This window comes from Numida meleagris, chromosome 6, assembly GCF_002078875.1.
Source record: "Numida meleagris isolate 19003 breed g44 Domestic line chromosome 6, NumMel1.0, whole genome shotgun sequence".
NCBI classification, from domain to species: Eukaryota; Metazoa; Chordata; class Aves; order Galliformes; family Numididae; genus Numida; species Numida meleagris.
Window position 1 is genome coordinate 16,253,918 of NC_034414.1, and position 21,998 is coordinate 16,275,915.

Sequence of the window (21,998 nt, forward strand, 5' to 3'; positions counted from 1 at the left end):
ATTATCCTGCTATCAAGAAGCACTCAGTGTAGCACTTTTCCCTGAACTGCTGTGTATATGCTTACATGGCACCATCAGGGCATTTCCTAGAATCCTGAAAGTAGTAACATGGGTTTAAAACAGCAGTGAAGGGAATGCAAATCCCCCAGCCCTGATGTGCTGCGCCCTGAGCCACACAACACTTCCCTGCAAGTTGGCACTTGTTGGCTCTGCAGAGCTGCGTGCTCTTAGCATGGACTCACTTATTTTCATATCATTTCCCCTGTGAAGTCAGTAAGGCTGCACGTACAGCCAGGAGGAAGGACTCGACGTCAGCCTAACCACATCCCTGCTAGAATGGTGCTGGTGTCATTTGTGAGTGCTTCCACTGAAATTAAATCATAGTGCTGCAAAGCATGCCTTGAACATCTCTGCAGACAGACCCAATGTGGCACTGAGCATGAGGAGCCCCAGGGCATAGCTTTCAGTAAGGCAATCCTAGCTGCTGCTCATCTTGAAACAGGTTATACCAGGAGTGATTTGAGGCATAGGCGGGCCACCTTGGGCTAGGGGGATGTCAGAGGCTGCCCACTGAGAGATCCCTGTTTCTTACAGTCTGCAGCAACCACATCACATGGACAGGGGGCCAGTAGCAGGCAGGAATGCATGCTGGAAACTGAGTCAATGCCATCCAGGCCTGGAGACAGGAAGCTTCCCCAGGGAGGGTGCAGCGTTCCTGGGAGGTGGCAGAGATGTGGCAGGGACGGTTACACCACGGCCCTTCTCCTCTCCAGCAGGAAGCCCCTGCGGGCGCTCATGGGGCAGCTTTCAGTACTACCTGCTGCACACAGCAGGAGCCTGTGCCGCTGTGACTGGAGCTGGGAAAGGCATGAGCTGCCCATTTCACAACAGACAAGCCAAGGCAACAACCTGAGCCCCAAGCTGATGCTGAAAAACACACTCAGCTGCACAGTGAGTCCAGAGTCCTTCTGAACAGGCTGTGTCAAAACCAAGGACAAACAGAAGGCTCCTGTCTTCAGTAAGAGATTTTTTTAAAATGACATCTGAGTCCTTTCTTTACAGTCCTTTAAATTCCACCCCAGAGCTGTGTCAGCCATCAGCTCATGACACCACCAACCTCCGGGCAGCTTCTGTGCCCCCAATGAAGCACGGGGCTGTACAGCTCAAAGAGTGCAGCATCTTTCCTTCGAAACAGCAATGCAGATGGTATAGTGCTCCATGCAAGGGACTGACGGGGATGGAAAACACATCCAGGTGAAGGTACTTATTGTGCTTCTCGAGGTCTCGCTCCTTGTCGCTCCGCACTGAGCTCCACAGGGTAGCTCTGATGCGCACACCGATGGTAATGGCAGCAGCACAGAGCTTCCTGCCAGCAGTGCCAGCAGGCTGCCAGGCCCGACTCAAAGCTCCTTTGTGCTCTTCGGCTTCACGCTCTCCCAGGCTGCCGCCAAGCGCTGTGCCTCAGCCACTGTGGGGGCTGACGCTGACCGCCAGGGCTCGAGTCCTACAGGGGACAATGCCACTTCTGTGTCCTGGAGTGAGGGACCGTTCGCGGGCTGTTATAAATAACAGCGTCATTTATTCCTTTACACTCTCTGACACAGGGACCCGCGAGTGGCTTGCTGTTGGACAGCCGGTCGAGCGCCTCTCCAGCCTTCAGCTGAAAGCCAGCAAGCAGCCAGGTCATACAAATCCTTCTCCTTGGTGCTTCCTGGGATCAACCCTGGGGCTGGATCTGGGAATCCCATCACTTGGACAAGGGACCAAGGCAGTTGGTTTGTCCTGTACTCCTCCAGCGCCTGAACTTCTTGCTGGCCCACCCGAGCTGACACAGGAGAACCGAGGTGTGCTCAGCACACTCCAAACACAACAGGACCCGCTGGGATTCCCTGAACACTGCTGGAATTTGGTATTGTATCCACAAGGCCACAGAACAATTAGTGCTAAGTTCTAATTAGAGAAGTCAAGGCCACAGGAGAGCCTCCATTTTTGCCCCCCACAGAATATCACTGATGAACAAAATAATTATAACAGCACTGAAACGAGAAGAGGGACTAAAACATCCCAAGCTCATCTCCAGTCTCATTCTTGCTATAACAAAAATAAGATTTTATTTAACAGAATAGGAGACTACTGGTGTTCTTTGGTTGGGTGAACCTGAAACTGCTCCAGGCTGCCAGTGATCAGGCAAGGGGATGCTCTGTTTTCACGCAGCCCATTGCAGCCTCCAGCATCTATGCTGGCATCCTCTGGAGAAAGTTCTGAGGTGGCCAACACATGGAGCTTCAGAATGCAGACAGGTCAGGCACAGTGCCTCCGATTGTGTTCAGCAAAGGTCTGAAGTCTGCCATCAGGTTTGAGGCTTTTTTGCTTTAAGAAGTTTGTCCTAGGAATTCATTACAAATATTATTCATTAAAATTAATTTGGTTTTGCACTGGCATTTGGTGCAGTTTACTTACAACGTCAAACCCAACACAGAAGGTTAATGCCTCTACACGTGTCTTCCACAGATGGGTGAACACCATCTAATAGGCTCAGCAAGCAGCCAAAGGGCTTCACACAGGCAAAGCAAGGAGCAAAACCCAAAATCTAGGTCACATCCTAGACTGATATCTCTCCCCAGGGAGTCTCCTCAGGGAGTTCCACTGAGAAAACCAGGAGGAACATCAGCTGCACTGCACCCACCACACTGTCCACACCATGCCCAGGTGCCGCAGACACAAGTAACCCAAGGTGTGCTACAGGGACCCAGCTGGGCACACAAACAAGTCTGCTGTGCTCCTGCTTGCACAGGTGTCAGTGCAAACATGCAGGCAGCAATTCTCACCATATTTGAGTCAGAACAGAATTTTCCCTCTACTAGTAAGCCAGCAAACTCAAGGAAAGATTTAAAATACTGAAGACTAACTAACGGGTAGAATTAGTCAATATTTTCCAGTGATCTCTGGTTTCTCTCTCAACTTTCTGAAAGCTTGACTTACTTGAAGGGGGCACCAGTGCATCCCTCCTTGCATGTGCTTTCTTTCCACCTTACCTTGTCGCTATTTCTGTATTTGCCCCATTTCCTCAGCATCTTCAGCCACTTGTCCACACGCTCAATTTCCTGCTGCTTTTGCTGGTGGGAGGGTGAAAAAGAGAAGACAAATTTAAGAAAAAAGCTCTATAATACAATTTCTGAAAGAATAAGACTTTCTTCTCTCTCAGTTAAAATTTCTGACAGCTGAACTTTACTCTCAGCTGCATACAAACGCCTCTCACAGGAGACAGGAATAACCCGGAGGTGTTCGGAAGAGCTGGCAATTTCAATACTCAGTCATTAAAAAAGCTCTGTATAAACAAGGAGAGACACAGGCCTAACATGCAGAAAGCATTTCCAAGAGGACCATTCCTTGACCAAAAAAAAGTCTTTCTAGGTTCAGCTAGCCTCAGATCACTAAAAACAAGGACCACTCCCCCCCAGAAGTTATAAGAACCCGGTACCCATGCTGGCAAAGCTGACAGCTCTCACCTTCTCCTCCAAGGCGGTGCGGGTTGGCAGCTCGTGCTCGCTGGAAAAGCAAGGGGTGACAGGTTAGCCATGGGGACAGCAGGGTGTGTGCGGTGAGGATGGAAGAGGAGAGCAGGACTTACTGCAGAAACCCAAAGCGGTCAGTAACTTTGTACAGCGTGAAATCAGCATCTTCCCACGGGTCAATTGCGGCTCCCTCCTGCCTGCCCTGAAAGCAGAAGGAAGGTCAATGAGCCACATCAGGAATGGAAGTACCCCAGTGCCTGCATGCTAGAAAGCACAAAGCAACAGCACTACAGACCAAAAGCTGCTCTAAAGAGAAAAAATGCAACACAATCAAGGGAAAAGCCTACTGGTTCAGACCATCTGGCTTATCTGGGGTGCCTCTGCTATGGGCTGGGAAAGGTTGTACATCACAGCAGACAGTGCTGTTGGGCACGAGCCATCCTGGCTTTAGTAGGGACATCGAAGCACTGGAAACCCAGGGCCTCCATGACTGTATGGAACACATATGGGATCCAAGAGACTGTGAGAGAGGATGGGCAGGCAGAAGCAGGCAGGAAGAACTGGGCTGCTGTGGCAATCCCTTGCTTGACCCTTTGATCAAATAGCCCCAGCCCTAGCTAGCATATCGAGGAAAAACATGAGGTTGGTACCTTCTCATACTTGGCAATGATCTCTGCTTTTTCCTGGGTTATTAAAGTGTCTATATCTTTCTTCATGTCAGAAGCTGTAAGGCAGAGGAAAAAAAAATTAGAAAAAGAGATAAATAAACCTGTACACAGTGTAGGAAATATTTTAGCAAAGCGTTAATTGGGAAAAGCTTTGCTGACAACTTTAGCTCCTAGCCTTATCCAAAAGATAAAATGAGGCTGAGATTGGGAAGTCTCCATACAAAGCCTGCATGGAGCTCATATGCATGCAGCACAGCTGCCAGCTCCTCACCCTGTACTGGGAAACAACTGAACTGGAACAAGCGGGACCTCTGTCTACACAGCAGCTGGAGGGGGAGATGCTCTGCCTTTACTCTGTGCACTCGCATGCTGTACAGAAGACAGAAAGCTTTTAAAGTTTTTTAAAATTGAGAAGTGCAAACCTGTAGCAGTGATGAATTCTGAAGCTGCAGACAGGATAAGCACTGGAAGTCATGCCGTGTTATCATCTGCACGGCTGTGGCTCTGCCAGTCGACAGGTCCCAGGTGGAGAGCGCCCGTCTGAGGAGCAGGGATGGAGCTGGGGACTAGCATCAGTTCCCCAGTGGCTTAGCATTTGGAAAAAACTTCTGCACACTTCGGAATACAAAGCCTCTTAGAATAGCTTGTTAGATGGCTTTTTGTCTGCTCGAAGGAGATTTTTGCCTATTTTGCCTGCTGTAAAAAGACTCAGCAGGGTTGGGAAAAAGCTATTAGGGGCCATCACAGCCTTAAACTATTCTCCCCACTGCCACACGATGAATCATCCAGTGATTTACCCAGAGCATCTGAAAGCTAAATGACTTTAATAATACAGTCCAGAGATTTATTGTCCGGCTTGAAAGGAGCACATGGGACCCTTAGCTAGGCAGACTCCTGCAAGAAATTACAAAATGAACCACGTGGCCAGCACATTGGCTGCCCATGTGTGCTGCGCATGAATGGGTTGTGCTGGTCCTGCCCCATGCTGGGGGTGGATGAACACAACACACAGCAAATCCTGACCCTCTGCAGGCTGCAGCATAGGAAGAAAAGCACTACCTCCCTCATTTTCACTTCACAGATCCATTTGTTAATGGCGATGTCCTTTTTCATTTGCTTGCGTGGTTCTCTTTAATTTGAGGACTCCTATAGATACTAGAGCCACTAGAAATAAATGGAGAAGCAAGAAGGGAAGATCACCGCTTCCCACGCTTTTCTTCTGAGATTTTTGAATCAAAGGCAATTTGCTCTCCTGCCCCAACTCCTTCTTACATCACTTTTGGGTTGCTACGAGGCTGGAGAATTCAAACGAGATACTTAAGGTGCTGCTAAAAATACAAATATTGTGCAGGCTGGACGGAAGAATAAACTGTACGTCAAATTAAATGTGTGATTTTTTAAGACACTTACGAAGTGGAAATTATTCTGACCATCTCTACCACACACTGTAATAAAATAACCAGAGGAAGAGCTTTTTGGTAAGAAAGGAAGGCTTACATAGCAGAAGAAAGCAGCAAGACCACATGTGTTTTGGCTTCAGCCTCTGCAAAAGGCTCCCTGCAGCCAGAAACCTCGAACCGGTGCAAAGCAGCCAGTTCTGCAGCTCATACCCGGAACACGCCTGTATTGACCTTGCTTCTCCGTACTGTACTGCCTACCCATGCTGAACACTGCCTAGCCATCAGCAAAACCAAACTCTTCACAAAATATCTAAGTCTCTCCTAGATGATAACAACCTTCCCCTTGCTAGCATACCGTGTGGGATTTCAGGTATTGGCTGCAGCCAGAAGGTGTCTGCATCCAAACTCCATGACTTTTTGCAAACGTTGCTATTTAGAAGTTAGACTTACTGTAATAATCCTCCCCAAGATGTCTCAGATTCTTTTTTTCCCCATGAAGTCATTATCATCTTATTTACTGGTAAATAGAGAAAGCAGATTATCTACACTCCCTCCACCTTGACTTTAAGGTAACACAGTCACTGAGCTTTCCCTCAGGTCTTACCTCTGTCACCACAGAAAAGAGTGTTGGGCTCTGCTCAGTGAGCTCACCCCGTTAGGACTTGTTAGCCATTCCCTGCCTGGTTCTTTCCAGCACCTGCAGATGAAGCAGATGCTTCACTGCTTGTCAGAAGCAGACAGAAAGCTAAAAACTCCTCAACTGATAACTGTTACCCTAAGAAATGAGTTTGGTTAAGATGTGTTGGAGTCCTGAATGTGCAAAAAACAACAACAAAAAAGCACATCTTGGCACACAGCACAACATGGAGGCCTGTATCAAACTGAAACTGCTGCGGGACACAGTCAAAAATGTACATAGCTGACAACTGCATCCACCACCATGGAAACTTAGAATGTCTCTGTTCCTGTTCCATACTCTACTTTAAAAGCACATTTTAACAAATCAAATCACATCAAACCCTGGGCTGCCCATGCTACAAGCCTGCACTTTTCCTGCAGGAACACGCTGTGCAGAGCCAACCTCTGGCTGCTTGTCCCAGGGCAGCGCTCAGAGCAGATCCCTGCGGCGCACAGCCCCAGTGGCCCAGCAGCTCAGTATGCAGTGGGCTGCAAAATGCTCAGAATGCCCCAGAAGGCTTCACTGAAGCACACAGACCCATGCCCATTCCTGCTCACTGCTAATCACTCATCAGGCAAAGCAGGCACTTGGCTGCAGCCATGCTGGAGAAAAGGGAATCAGAGTTGAGCTCACAAAGTCAATAATGGCTTCAGGAACAGAATTACTACCAGGCAGGAAGAACACAGACGCAGGAGATCCTGTTTGCATGTTTACTTCCTTGACTATGACAAATCCAAGAGCACACAGGCATGTTAATTTTTTTTTCTGAATAGTGTAAGGAGCACGAAGTCAGCTGAATCTTAAGGAGGTGAATGACTCAATTGAGGGTCCCTGCAAATGACTGCCCATAGATCACTTTCCATGACTCACAGGTGTGTCACAGACAACTCAGATCGGTTCCGGACTCACTATATCTGTATCATATCTGGATGCATCATAATATCACAGCCACCTCTACAAGAACACGCCCCCCTCCTTTAGCACGAGGCGCTGGTGACAGCTGAGTAGGTCTCCAGTACAAGCTGTGTGATGCAAGTAGTGATGTCCCAAGCAGCCCAGAAGCAGAACATCCAGGATGACCGCAGAACATACAGGATAACCACATAAGGACTGCCCAGCACAGGTCTGGATGATTCACTGCCTCAGGCAGCGTACAATTGCTTTTGGGGTGATTCGACTGACACATCGGGCAAAGGGAGTGTGGTGATGTGAGGTACCATGCCCTTACCTGTGCCTACCTCAGGTGCCGAGATGCATCAGTTCAGCCAGAGTTGTGCACTCCCTTTTGGGCATCTAACCAGCAGCAGGCCCTTCGTCGCAGGTCGTGATGATTCCTGGTCATGCACTCATCACAGCTCAGCCCTCGGCAGGCCTGGTGCTCCACAGCTCAGCACCAGCGGGAAGCTGTCTGAGCAAGGGACGGTTCCCGCTGCGGGCTCACTGCAAAGGAAGCAAGGAGCTGGTGAGCTTCCCATCCCATTCGGTGCTGCCCTTTAGCAGCACATTGTGCATTTGTGGGCAAAGGTGGCAGAGGTGCCATTGATGTGCAGGCTGTAGTACCCGTGACCACTGTGATGTGTAAGGAAGGAAGCTCACTGGGAACATGGTGGGATTTTGTGCTGCTGGCAGCACGCTGGGAGAGGATCCCCAGCTGGCCGAGGGGTTGCTTTGTCCCATCCTCATCTCCACCCCCTGTGCATCTACACACAGAGGACACAGGGGTCTCACCAGAGAGCCATCCTGGCAGGGATTCCCAGCACAGAGGGGAAGGAGTAGGCAGTAACGGAGAGACCCAACCACAGGAAAACTATCCCCCCCACTGCCACTCGTGTTCAAGCTGTAGTGTGCTCAGGATGAGCTTCCTCCTGACTCTGCATGTCCCCAGCTGCTTTCTCTGCACAAGGCTCTGTGTTTCAGCCATTCGCTGGCCTGGCTGAGTGGCAGGGCCCTCCCCCCAGCAGCCTCAAACTCCTCTATCCCAACAGGCAAACTCCTTGCAGCCCAGCAGGTTCTACTCACTGCATCCAAGCAGTTGAAGCAATTCAGAGAACAGAGTCCAATGTGTAGCTGTCACTATGACAGCCTTAAAAACTGGTATGTCTTTCCAAAAAAAGACATGAAGGCTATCAACCTGCACTCTGCAACACATAGACACGTGCACAGGAGAAAAGCAGCAGGGAGAGGAGTGAGGGCCAGTTTCCTCTGCACCCGCACTACATCAGGCCAGCCCTGGCCCTTATGCAAAGCTCAACTGCTGCAATGCCAAACTCCAGCTCCAGACACATTGAACCCCCCAACAGGGCTGTGGGCCTGCACACTGTGCCTCAGCAGCTGCTACTCTTAGATCTCAGAAGGAATTTAAAAAAATTCTTAAAAAAGAAGATGCATGCATTTTTCCTCTCTTTTTTTAGAAGCTTCGCTATTTAAATGATTTCTACTTGACCTCATTAAAAAAAAAAAAGAGAGAAGTTAGAGAATGCAAAAGTCCACGTGCTGTTGTGGGAATTGAAAATTTATTTTCTCCTCCATCTTCCATTCCAGTGTCTATAAATAAAGGCCAAAAATCTAGAAGAAAAATCCCCCTCTTTGGGTGACGCATAAGCCTGGAAAGAAGCTGCATAAACACAGAGCTTAGGAGCAGACTTCTGGCTGCTTCAGAATGAGGAGCAGTTTACATTTCTTTAACTAAAGCACAGGAAGATACAGCAATGATTGCTCTCCACTTCAGCACGCAACAGGCAGCAGGCTGAGGCTGGGACACGTGCTGCCAGCAGCCTGTGCTCTCCTTGGCACAGTGGGACCGCATCCTTATGAAGTGCAAATAAGGAAACAACAAACGTCCTCTGATATAAAGGCACTGGGACAGCCAATGAAAATAAGAGGTAGGAAGCTAAAAATCTACTAGCAACAAGATACAGCTCATCCGCAGAAAACTCACTGAAAATAGCCTATGGGGCCACTATATCCCTAAGCTGCAGGCATCTAAAATCGAGTTAAAATGAGACAAGTACTGCGTGAGTCTCGCCTCTGGTCACATCCCATGTTTAGGAGTGATAACCCAGACTAGACGAATGCCCATGCTCCTAGGAAAGTATGTATTTGAAAGAGGTTCTCCCCACATCACTCTCATTCCTTCAGCCACTGCAATGGGTTTATTGGGTGACAGCAGCCAAACCCTCTCGGCCTTGGCAGCCCTCGTGGGGACACTCCCTGACCACATACATTGCTGGCGCTACCTTCAGACAGCATCTCCAGACCCTGAAGCACAACTGCTGTTAACTTCTTCCCTTCCACTGAAACCCCATGCATTCACATCAAGAAACAGCAAACTTCAGAGAAACAAGAAGTGTCTCATCCAGCACTGGGAAGGCACTGAAAAGATGACTTCCCAAGCTCCATGATCCTTCACAGCTCTGCAGTACAGCATTAGGACACACAACGTTTCCAAGGAGTATTAAAGCAATCTTTTTTTAATTACAACATAACCTTTCCCCTCCTTTCTGTTTGTTGATAACTCCTAAAATTACCCAAACTGAACGCTCACAGGAATTTTTGCTATTTTGTGCAAAACCACCATTATATATAAACAAGAAAATGTAATGGTTATTTTCCCTTTGAGGAAATCACTCACACAAGAAGCCTCCCCTCTTCCCTTTGTGGAAAACATGTTTATAAAATCCAACTGGAGGGGAAGACTTCAGGCACACGCAGTACTCACCACAGCCTCCAGCTTATGAAACCGTGCACAACGTCCTGTTAAAGGCAGCTCACCAACTTAGCAGTCAATGTAAAAATAAATCCAGTTGGTTTTTTTTTTTTTTTTTAAGCTGTTGAAATCAACGTCTGTGTCATTTGGCCAGGGCTCCAAAATACTTCTTATAATTCACAATGCATTTGGCTGTTACCACTTCACCGTGGTTGACATAAAGCGCATGTCTGACACTAAAAATGGATCCATGGAGCCTGCGTGCCAAAAGACAGCCACGCAGCTTCTCAGCCACAGAAGAGAATCATAGAACCACAGAATGGCCTGGGTTGAAAAGGACCTCAAAGATCATCAAGTTTCAACCCTCCTGCTGAGTGCAGGGTTGCTAACCACTAGACCAGGCTGCTCAGAGCCACAGAAAAGTATGCCGACATTTGGAAGTCAGTGATGTTACTGCAGTAATAGCTAAATGCAACAAAATGACACAAGAAACCTTACGTTCTTAACACCTTACACTTGGTGGGTGGACTTGATGATCTCTGCTTTTCCATATTCTGTACTCCTCTACCAATCTGTGGCATATACTACCATGTAATAACATAAACCGCTGACATCACAGGTCATCCCAAACCATCAGGAACTAGAAGTTCAGGTTTGCCAGCCCAGCATGTTCCCCATGTCTAGTTTTGAAACCTCCTGTGATGATGCCAGCATCGAGATGAGGCAGTAATTTGTCTCAGTTTCTGGGGAAAGAGCCCTCCCCATGAGCTCATCGCCTGGCCATAAGCCCAGGAGGAGAGGGGCTGAGGACAGCCCACAGGCAGTACCCACAGGCAGAGTTCTGGGAAGCTTGTCGTCACCTGGCCAAGTTCCACAGCCATGTTTCCCAGTCTTCTCCCAGGTGGGTCACCATCCCACGAGCTCAGCAGCAATCCTGCCTGTCTGTCCCATACCAGCCCTGTGCAGGAACCTGATGGCAACTTTAAACAGTTTCAACTGAAAGAGACGAGAAAGTGTGACAATGCGTTTTGTTTTTTTTTTTTTTAAAGGAATGTTGCTGTTCCTCACAACAGACGGGGATGCTAGGACACTCTTGTTATTTAACTGGAGTGCTTCAATCAAATCCCAAGTAGGAGAGCTTCAAAGAAGTTGCCATACAGGCACTGACTCAAGCAACTCATTCCTACCCCCACTGAGGGAAAGAGGTCAAGAAAGCAATGATGATCAGAGGGCTGGAGCATCTCTCCTATGAAGAAAGATTGAAGGAACTGGGCTTGTTTAGCTTGGAGAATGCTCTCGGGAGACCTCATTGTGGCCTTACAATACTTGAAGGGAGCATACAAACAGGAGGGGGAATGACTGTTTACATGGGTTGATAGTGATAGGACAAGGGGGAATGGTTTTAAACTGAGACAGGGGAGGTTTAGGTTAGATGTTAGGAGGAAGTTTTTCACACAGAGGGTGGTGATGCACTGGAACAGGTTGCCCAGGGAGGTTGTGGATGCCCCGTCCCTGGAGGCATTCAAGGCCAGACTGGATGTGGCTCTGGGCAGCCTGGTCTAGCGGTTGGCAACCCTGCCTAAGGCAGGGGGGTTGAAACTAGATCATCTTCGAGTTCCTTTTCAGCACAGGCCATTCTATGACTCTATGCAATCTATTTAGCCATGGCATGGTTTGCATTGGAAGAGACCTCAAAGACCCATCCAGTCAAACTCCTGCCACAAGCAGGGACACCTCCACCCGATCAGGCTGCCCAGGATGCCATCCAGGATGGCCTTGAGCACCTCAAGGGATGGGGCAATCTTTTTCAGTGCCCCACCACCCTCACAGTAAAGAATTTCCTCCTTATAGTTAATCTAAATCTCTCCTCTTTCAGGTGCATCTGTTACCTACTATTACAATTTTCCATGTGCTCAACATTTCTGATATGAATAATTTAGCAACAGAAGCAGGTCAGAGGGGACCACAGCAGATTTCAGTCTGTTAATGACTGAATGAGGTAGGTGACAGTAAGCATAGAAAAACTACAAAAAATTAAATCTTCCCTCTTGGATGAGATTAGAAGCAGAGGGAGAAGTTGAAGTAGATCAGAGACTGTGGCAATGATGCAAAGACAAGCATTTGGTATGATGGAGACCCATCTTCTAGGGAGAGTGTGCAGAGAGGGACAGATGTCTCTTGAAGCTGTAGCAATGATTCCAGCTCCGCTGCCTTCCACCCTGTGGTCTGCAGCTCCGGAAACAGATGGGCTACACGGCACTGCAGCCTATGGGGTGGCTTTCCTGGTCACTTCTGGCAGCCCCTCTGAGCAATCTATCTACATGATACTTCTATTAAAAAGAAAGGCAAATCTGGTCCTTGGAAAACACGCATGAATCCATAAATTGTAAGATGGTGAAAAGGCCCTGCCCTGACATTGTGAAGAAAGTGCAAAAAGCTCACAATGCTGGCTAAGGCAATACTGTCCATAAAAGCCAGCAGTGATTATTTGCATATGCTGTTCTACCCACAAAGCAGAAAATAATTTAAGCATCGCCTGGGTTTCAAATGGACAGTGAGAAGTGAGACACAGTCTGACTTAACTGAAGACATGCTCAACTGAAGGAAAAAAAAAATGATGATTTGAACTTGAAAGATGCATTTATCTTTAAAATGCTTTAACATTCATTCAGGAGAAGCAAGTAGACAGCTCACTTAAAGCCTGTCAATAAATGCAGTTAATTACTACAAAAAGCATTTGCAATGAGGATGATCATTTCTGCTGGAGCTTGGGAAATGGGAATCTTCACATTCCAAGCTGAAAATGTGGGACAGCCGAATGCATCCTACCTCTGGTGCATCTTGGGATTATGCAAAAGGACTCTTAAAAGGGAATTTATCAATAAATAAGCATCTGAGAACAGTGGAGGGTATTTTGACAAGGAGAGGCACAAAGAAATTACATTTATTTTTCCTAAAGTGTGGGCCCAACACAAAAAGTAAGATCCATGCTTGAGTTAGATTGCAGATGCTGAGATAAGACTTTAAATAGAATACCGATTGCATGGGATTTTTTTGCACTTTATTTTTTACCAAACATCGAGTCATGAGCAGGAAGAGCTTTTTCAGAGAGCAATCGGAGCCAGTTTGCTCTACATCATCAGTGCTAATTTAGCAGAGGGGCCTCTGCTGAGGTGCGCACAGCTCTTAAGGCACAGTCTCTGCAACTGTCCCAGCTGAAAACAGGACAAGAGGAGCTCAACTGCCTGGTTCCAGCATCTAGACAACATGACTGCTTGTCAGAAGCAGACTGAAAGCTAAAAACTCCTCTGCTATCCAAAAATGCTGTGGATAAGCCAGAATTCTTATCAGCATTTCATGCACAAACTTCCCAAAATCTCCGCTCTACGAGATTGCTAGCAAAATTCATCGGTTACCAGACTAGTTTGCATCACTGCATGTAATTAGTACCTGAGAGCTATGAGCTCACCCACCCCTCGTACTCCAGGACCCAGATCTCCATCCAGCCCACTGGTCACAGAGCTCCCCATCACTCAATTCAGGAGCTCAAGCTCATCCCAAACCCTGTCTAGGGGTGCCATAAGAAGTACTTCCATCACCCAAGAGAAGCACCATATACACATGGCACCTGTGCCAGCACAGCAACGCAAAATACTTGGTAGAAACGCATTATTTAGCAACACAACAAAAGCCACAGTACTTGTGCAATGTCCACATGACACAGGACAGCTTTCCTATCACTAGCCCGCAGTGCAGCTTCGGGAGATGCCTGCGTTTCCAACAACCACACTGCTTCAGTTCAGGTTCTCTGCATTTCCCCTACTTCTCCTTTGACACCCGCTCCTGACAGAAGCGTGGCTGCAGCAGCGCACAAGCAGTGCCCTTCCCCAAAGCACTGCAGGTCTTTTCCTCACCCGCATCTTGCTGTTGGATCCTGCTCTGTTGTCCCCTACAGCAGGAGAACCTCAATCTCTTTTACAGCTCCATCTCTTGCAGCCCTAATGCCTGCACTGCACTAAAGCTATGACGTGTTTCTCCCACTTCCTTACATTGATAGAAAACAAAAGCACCTACTGTTGCTCAACATTATCACAAAACATTTGCCTTTCCAGACTGTTTCTCCCCTCCTCCTTTTGGAAGGGATTTTGGCAGAACAGCAGCCTCAGCTCTTGCTCCCTGCTAGGAGCCGTGGTGGGTGATTTGGGAGCTGAACTGCACACCACTTCCAGACAACATTCTGCCTACTCAGGCATCGGTAGTTTCTCTGCTCTCACCGTACGCTGTGCATCCTTCCTGCTGACCCCTTATCAGCATGCTTCACCCCCAGACCCACACTGCTGCAAACACTGCTCTTTTACAGCAGACACAAAAGTGCACTAAGCCCACATTGCTCCTGCCAGTGAGATTCAGAATTAAGGTGCCACATGAAAAATTAGCCCCCGTTGCTAAGCTCACAGCTCTGAAAAAAGCACCGAATGCATTAGCACACAGTCACATTTTATTTTTACATTTTTTTTAAAGCAACCAGAGTATCAGGTTTAAGGTCTCCAAATCAAGACAGGCAACAGAAGACCAACTCAGGACCAGAAACACTCAGCTCTCGCTACCCAAGCTAACCTTGCAAAGTGCTCAGTGACATCTGCCCATGCTGCTATCACCTGGCGAGCCGCAGGAAGTGCATTTGGCGTGCCGGGGAGCAGATATTTGCTGGCTGGGGGTTGTTGGTTTTTTTCTGACTCATGGCTGGACCAATGGCTGAGCACGGTCTCAACACCTTCAGAATGCTCCGCTGTTGCTCCAAGCAGATGTAACCCAAGTTTTGTGCATGCTGGTGGTGGTTAAAAACACATCATAGCATAGAAGCACTTGTTGCAGGCAAAAGGGTCTTGGCTCAGGGAATGTTTCCTTAATCTAAACTATTGCCCATTAGCAGAAATTCCTCACCACTGATCCGTGTGCTGAGAGAAAAACAAAATACAGATAACTCAACAACCACTTCAACATCATCCTCATCCCTTCCCCAGGCTCCAAACAATGCTCCAGCCCCATGCTAGGTGCTGCAGTCAGGAAGGACCTGACCCAAACCTGTGCGGTGATGCTCTGACTGCAGCATCCCCAAGGGACAAGATACTGGCATGGATCACATGCTTGCTGTGCTGCCTTGAACCTCAGGCTGCAGCAAAGGGATGGATGCCGGCCGTGGCTAAACTAAGAGGAAGCCTAGGAGGGCTGGCTGAACTGCACACTACCATTTAGGAGAATCAAAATTAAGGCTCCTACCTTACAAAGGCAAGGTTTTTTAGATGCAAATTGCAACTTCAAGCACACATTACAGGTTTTACAAGAAACTGCCTAAAGTTGCGCTGAATGACCTGAGATGCTTTGGGTTTTTTAGATTCTAGAGGACATTGAATTAAGTCAGCTCAGCTCCACATGTGGGGCCAGAGAAGAGAAACACCATCACAAGCCACCACAAGGCTTGGACACGGCTCGGACATCTCTTACCAACCCTCTCCTGTGCTCACAGCAAACACAGGCAAGTGCTTATTATTTACATTCGGCTTAATTGCCCTCCTCACTTAAAGTCATCAGAGCAAGCGCAGAGATGCATCTACCAGCTCAGAACACCAGCAGTTTGCTTAAGACAGCCCAACCACTTCCGCTAGCAATTATCAACAGCCAGATAGCATCAGCAACCCAATGTGCAGCTTCTCCTCCTCATGCCACCGTTTCTCGAGAAGGTTTTTCACGCCCACTTTGAGGTTTGGGACTCAGATATCCAGACAGGAGCAGCCCAGCAGCCTGTGGATGGAATAAGATGACCTTCAGGCAAATGAACTCCTGTGTAAAACCTATCTGTAGCATCTCAGAGATAACAACTTTTGTGGGAAAGTCCCAAATCTCTCCATATAGTGAGCTACAGATCAAACCCACTCCACACAGACCTCAAACTTAGGTTGCCCTTCCTTATGCTGAGCTTCTATGGGATTCTTAAACAGCAGCATTTCTGTCTGTTCCTGTGCAGAGTTTCTTTTACACTTCTTGTCCAAACTCAGTTTTTTGAGAGGCTGAGATGTCACAAATTGCATTCCCAATTCCTTTTCAGAAGCAGGTGACAGCAATCTTACAACTGCTGCAGACACCCCTGTGCCTTGGAAAAGGCCCTTGCAAGACACACCCAGTTCTAAAATCACATCCACTTCAACACTGAAATCCACCATCAGACACAAATCCAGCAGAAAACAGGCTGCCACTCCCTCTTCCCCCTCCCATCAGCAACATATCTTCGGCTGAAAAAGCTTCTGCAACTACAAATGCTTTGAAGAAATTCTTACAAAAGTGTAATGAGAGATAGCCATAGAAAAAATAAATTTGTGAGAAGAGCTGCAGCTAAAAATACCCAACCCCCATACCCATTCTTCAGAGAAAATGTTATCAGATGTCACTTTCCAACGTTAAAAACATGTTTGTTTATTTTTTAATTAAGGATGTATTGTGAACACCGGATTTTCTTGCCAGCGATCACAACAAGGGTACCTTCAATCCTGATGGCCTTTGCTGTTAACCCAGTCCCAACCTGCACCCTCTGAACTGCTGGGAAATAGCATATAGCCACCCATACCGAGTTGCAGAGTGCTTGTGCCATCCAGATTCATCTTTATTTTTTATAGTTCAGGATATCGAGGCGGAAAACGTGGGAAGGAGACAATGTCAACAAGCAGAGCAGCAGCAGTGCAGAGTTAGCATCAGCTCATGTGGGTTAGAAACCATGTCTCACCCCGCCCAGAGCTTGGCTTTGAGAGGGAATCCTCTGTATGGGCAGGCTAAAGGGGAAGCTCAGCTGCTGCCCAAACCTCTGGAGGAGGTCTTTGATGTTCAGTGGGCACCAAGAGCCACCCCACGCTTCTCTTTGTGAATGCTACCATAGAGAGACGTGGGTCATCTAGTGCCCATCAGGTGCAACCTGCAGAGTCGAGATGATTTATGTGGTGATGAGCATTTGTTTAATAAATACTGCATACAGCCTTCTGCTAATTTGTAACAGTTCATCAACTCTGCTCGTTTCACAGGACCCCTGCAGTGCTACGCATTAATAATAAAACACATTTTTTTTCTGACAGCTTAAGGAATATTTTTAACATGAAAGTGTCAGCATTATCCTTTCAGAGCTGAGCCATCCTGGCTGACAGCTTCATCATACTGTGATGTGCAGAAACCAAGCGGGGCTCTGAGCACACCTCACTTGCATCATACAGGCCCTCCAAAAAACACATCTGAGCCTCAACACCAGAGCTGCTAAAAGCAGTGCACACCAAAAAACATGACCTGCCGCAGCAGAACAGACCAACACAGGTAAAGGCTATGCTTAGTGCTTATAAAAAGGACAAGAAACTAAGTAAATCAGAATCTCTGGTTTACTAATTTGCTTTAAAGAACGGCTATCTCATACAGCTTGTCCTTACAGAATTTTGTTGGCAAATTCAAGTTCTAACAGGAGCATGGAACAGGTTGGGAACAGGTCACTTGCTTGGCAAAAGGGTGAGAAAGAAGAGATGGAGGAAAAAAGTAGAGTAATGGTAAACTTTTGCCTTCTAACCCTTCACATATATACACTGTGTCCCCATTTAAAAAGTCTCAAAGAGATGTCGAAAAATAAAACCAGAATTCTTCTGGTTCCTTACTGTGGTGCCCAGCTCACTGGTTGCGTTCCAGGCCAGCACCTCGCTGCTCTGTGTTCTCACTGCCCTTTGGGGGATGCATCCAGAAACCCTCCCATTGCCTCGATGCCAACACAAAGAGCAGAGCCTGGGCGGCTGCTACCTGCAGCAGCAGAAAAACACTTGAAAGGACTAACCTGGAAAGTGATGAGCAGGAGAACAAGCACATCTATGGCATCGGCCTATAAAAAAACTTCCTTCAGGAGAAGCACCTGAGAGTGGAGCGAAGTGAGAGCACCCCAGGCCCCTGTTGGGTGACTTCCCCGCACTGTCCTCAGGAAGGAGACCCCAAAGGATGTCCTCACCGCAACGTAGCTCCGTGGCCACGGCCTCCCCTCTGCACATGCAGCCCAGACCAAATCAGAGAACTTGCCCACGTGGTGACATCACAGGGCTGGTGTCTAAATAAAGGAAGCTTTTAATAGAATTTCCCACTGACGGGCTTAATCCGGTAAGCCCTGAACGCCAGGGCTTCACCAAGCGGAAGGAAGGAAAAGGAAAAACAATAACCACCCATCTCGGGGCCAGGCAGGTAGGAGGCGTCTCGGGAAAGAAACCAAAACAAACCAGGACTTACTCCCCAGTACCTGTGCATGGGATACGGGGCACCTGCATGAGCAGCGCTTACTGTAAGGGAGCTCTCTTTGCATTCATTTATTTTCCTTTTTAATCAAAAGGCAGCTCAGCCTATTTCTGCACCAGGGTAGGGAAGAGAAGGGTGAAGATGAGGAGGGAAGAAGGGGAGAGAAAAAGCTGAGCTTGAAGGCTGGATAACACACGCTTTCACATCAGAGGGTCTTTCTGGCTTCATGTTCATGTGGCAGGTTCAGTGCTTCCTAAAAACAAACCAGAGTTCTCTGCATATTTAGATGGCTCCTCGCGGCAAATACTTTCAGGACAAATCATCAGCAAGCAGCACGTTCTGGAAGCTCTCAAAAAACACCAATGAAACCAAAACTGCCTAGTGGTTCAGGCGAGTTCACACGTCGTGCTCGTCATCCTCTTCTGCATAACTCTTCATCACTTCCACAGTGCCACAGAGCAGTTCCCCTTCCTCTCTCTGCTCCTCTAGCATCTTGGGCCGGGCATCCACATGGAGCGCCTTGCGATTGCCAAGTGACTCATGCTTCAGCAATGCGGGTGGGAACGGCTCCCATGCCCAGCCTGTAAGGACACAGCCTTTTATGGTATTTTTAGAGTGGAAGTTGTGGTGGTTTGTAGCACTTTGCCTTTTGTTTTGCCTGGGAGAACAGAGCTCACACTGCCCGTGCCCCAGGGCCAACAGCAAGGAGCCCGCGCAGGTTACGAGCAAGACAGTGCTGCACTCCGTGGTCTCCCTTGCCCACAGTGCCACCCACTTCACATGGCAAGGGCACAGCTCTAGCACAAGGACGCACACTGTGCACTGGACACTAACTGCGGAAAAACCATTTTGTAAGGATCCCTTCCCCGCATCCCCTGAGCTCTGCCAGCCTGTGTGTGGCAACAGGCTAACGGCCCTGGTGACAGCCACTGGACAAGGCGAAGCACACACTGTACCTGCCCTCAATGGGCTTGCAGCATCCAACAGGTGCATGGTGCTGCCAAAGGCAGCTGAGTCCCATCTCATCTGCCTTTCCCTTGGGGCGAGCTGAAACTTAGGACTGCACCTCTCTCTACTTAACCAGCAACCATAAAATTAACTCTTTAGACTTCCATCCCATAACATTTAGCTGAAATATTACTGGGAAAAGCAGGGAGGTGCTGCACTGAGAGCAGATTCCCAGAGCTGCAGGCACTGAGTGCACGGGAGGAGCGCCGCCCCCCAGGTCCAGGGACCACAGCACATGTGGCTTGAGCTTGGCAAGGCAACACAGCTCGCTCAGGGTGCTCCTCAGGAAATAACAGTCACACGTGGGATAACAGCATCCTAAACACTGAAACAGGATTCCGGTTTTAAATGTGCAGCAGATCACTTTACAGATAGCTCTCTGCTCCTTTCCACCTGAAGCACCGTCCGATCTAGAAGAGAAGGGCATGACAATTGCTGCGTCTTCATGCATCCCCAGTCACAACTCCAAACAGCAGCTGATTTTAATCCTTTCAAAACTGTTAAATTCGAGAAGAAGTTAGACGATAACGTGTACATGCATAAGAAGTCTAGAAGAAGAGCCATAAGGATGAAGGCAGTAATAATGGATCCTCCTGATGCATAGCACTGACATCAAAGACCTCTTTTCCTTTCGCCAGTACCAGGCAGCTGTGGAAGCAGCTGGCTTACCGTGGGATGGGTTACGGAGCTTACCGCAGCACGGCAGAGGAAGTGCAGGGAGCGCCGCTCCGGGGCGAGGGCTCGAGCGCAGCAGACAAAGCAGAGGGGAAGTCAGGGGGAGTTACGCACCAGTAAGCGCACAGCCCACTACGTACCTTGGAGGCAAGCCAGGAAGACAAAGTCTATAAACAGCAGCACAACTCGCAGCAAGCCCCTCCAGCCTTAAATGCAAGTCGAAAGAGAGCCTTAACAGCTATTAGGTACAGTTGCAGCATCAGCTGCCTGCAGCACTACTCACCGCCCCAGGGCCCAGCTGCTGGGGTAAGCACACCTCCGAATGAGGGCACGGACCTGCCCCTCGCTGCACAAATCCCCAATGCATTTTTTGAACTTGCACGTGCCCGGTGCATGCCGACATTCATAACACATCACACTGGTGATGATCTCAGGGCCGTTCTGCAGCCGCCACTTTTGGACTCCCAAGGAGACAGGCAGAACTCCCCAGATGGTCTGGGAGGGAGACTGCTGCTCCCTCATATGTTTCCAAGATCAGGGAGTCTTCCTGCAGCTAGGTGATGGATAAAGATTATGGAATTAAAGTTCAAAAAACAAAAAAAGATCACGTGAAAGGCTCCATCCTGTTCGAAGGAACACAATGAATTTCCTGCAGTTTTCAATGGCTACACATGAAGCTAAAAGCCTCGCCGCAAGGACCACAACATTACACCCAGTCACTAACTCACCTTACTTCTCAGTCCTGCAGAGCCAGCTCAGCCACAGGAAAACAAAATTAACTAACTCTTTCTGGCCCCATTTCTCACAAACCAACCAGTGGCTGTGCACAGGTCAAAGCAAGCCATTCACCTTTCACTATCCTTTATTTGGACCAGCATTATCAAATCTGATTTAAAAACAACAATAACAAACAGGAATAAAAACAAATGCAGAACAGCTCTGAAGAAAACAAGCCCCAAACTCCTCTAACCAGGAAATGGGTACACCCAACACTTATCTAGGATTTAGAATTCCTACACCTGGCCCCCCTACCCTTCACACTCCCATAAGGGGCAGGGCAAAGGGAAACCTCCTGCTTGCCCCACTAAACCCAACAACCCGCAGCCTGCTTGCTGCAGGTGTGCTTTACACCACTTTGTAACAGCACTGTGATGTTCTCACCCACAAAGTAGAGCTTTCCCAGCCAGCAGGTTTCTTTGCAAGCCTAAAAGCATCAGGCATCAATTCCCACAGAGCAAAGCCTTAATGCAGATGCTGGGCTGGGACACGTGGAGCAACCTTGGCTCTGATGCAGCCCGGCTATCTGCTGGTTGTGGCTCAAAAGGTGCAAATTTGGCCATGCTGAGCACAAGTTGCTCCTTCTGGAAGTGGCACGTCGAGCACGCTGGGCACCCACCTCACCCCGAGCTGTCAGCAGGCAAACACACTTGTCTGGAGCTGCTCTGCAAACAACGCGCTGATAGGAGGCTTCAGAAGCCTTGCACAAGAAAGCAGAATGAAATAAAACCTCAGCAGGGCTGGTTCTCCCCGACATGTAATTTTTCCCCAGGCAGTACAGCACAGTGTGAATGTGGCAGCATGTTGTGCGGGGAAGGGCAGGACGCGGCACTGTGCCAGCACACGGGAACGCCCCACGGCAGGCTCTCTTTGCCCAGTGGTAGTCTATGCAGTCCCAGCATAAAGCTTCTAAGTGCATTTTAGGCTCAAAAGTCAGCTGAAACAGGTCCATTCTCCCCTCCCACTCCATAAATACGATCCAAATTGGGTCATCTCCTAACAATATATGAATGACATTCATTTAAGCCTCTGATGCCGTGCTGACATAAGCTGTGTCCTTTCATTCTCCTTGCACTGTGAGTGCTAAAGATGCTTTTGTACAACCCCTGAAGTACTCCATTTAAAAACCATGGTAACTAGGGCACTGCATTCAGTTGCTCTTGAAAAAAGCCAGTCCCCTTTCCCTTCAATAGGCTCTTGGATAGCTCAGGGACAGACAGAAAAACACTGCCTGATTCAAACTGCTCAGCCACAACGGCTAGAAGTGGG

The 21,998-nt window shown here is 48.3% G+C and overlaps 1 protein-coding gene across 5 annotated transcripts in view; it reads right to left on the reverse strand.

Moving 5' to 3' along the window:
- LOC110400760 (USP6 N-terminal-like protein) overlaps positions 1-21,998 on the reverse strand; it is a 62,654-nt gene that overhangs the window by 15,519 nt on the left and 25,137 nt on the right. For 4 of the 5 annotated variants that reach the window (XM_021400923.1, XM_021400921.1, XM_021400922.1 and 1 more), the window contains 5 exons: positions 7,491-7,702; positions 4,166-4,239; positions 3,632-3,717; positions 3,510-3,549; positions 3,036-3,116 (listed from right to left, as the gene is read on the reverse strand). In XM_021400923.1, the coding sequence (XP_021256598.1) occupies positions 3,036-3,116; positions 3,510-3,549; positions 3,632-3,717; positions 4,166-4,231 (273 nt within the window). In that variant the 5' untranslated portion in view covers positions 4,232-4,239; positions 7,491-7,702. The remainder of the gene's footprint in view (positions 1-3,035; positions 3,117-3,509; positions 3,550-3,631; positions 3,718-4,165; positions 4,240-7,490; positions 7,703-21,998) is intronic. The other variant, XM_021400925.1, reaches the window with a different exon arrangement.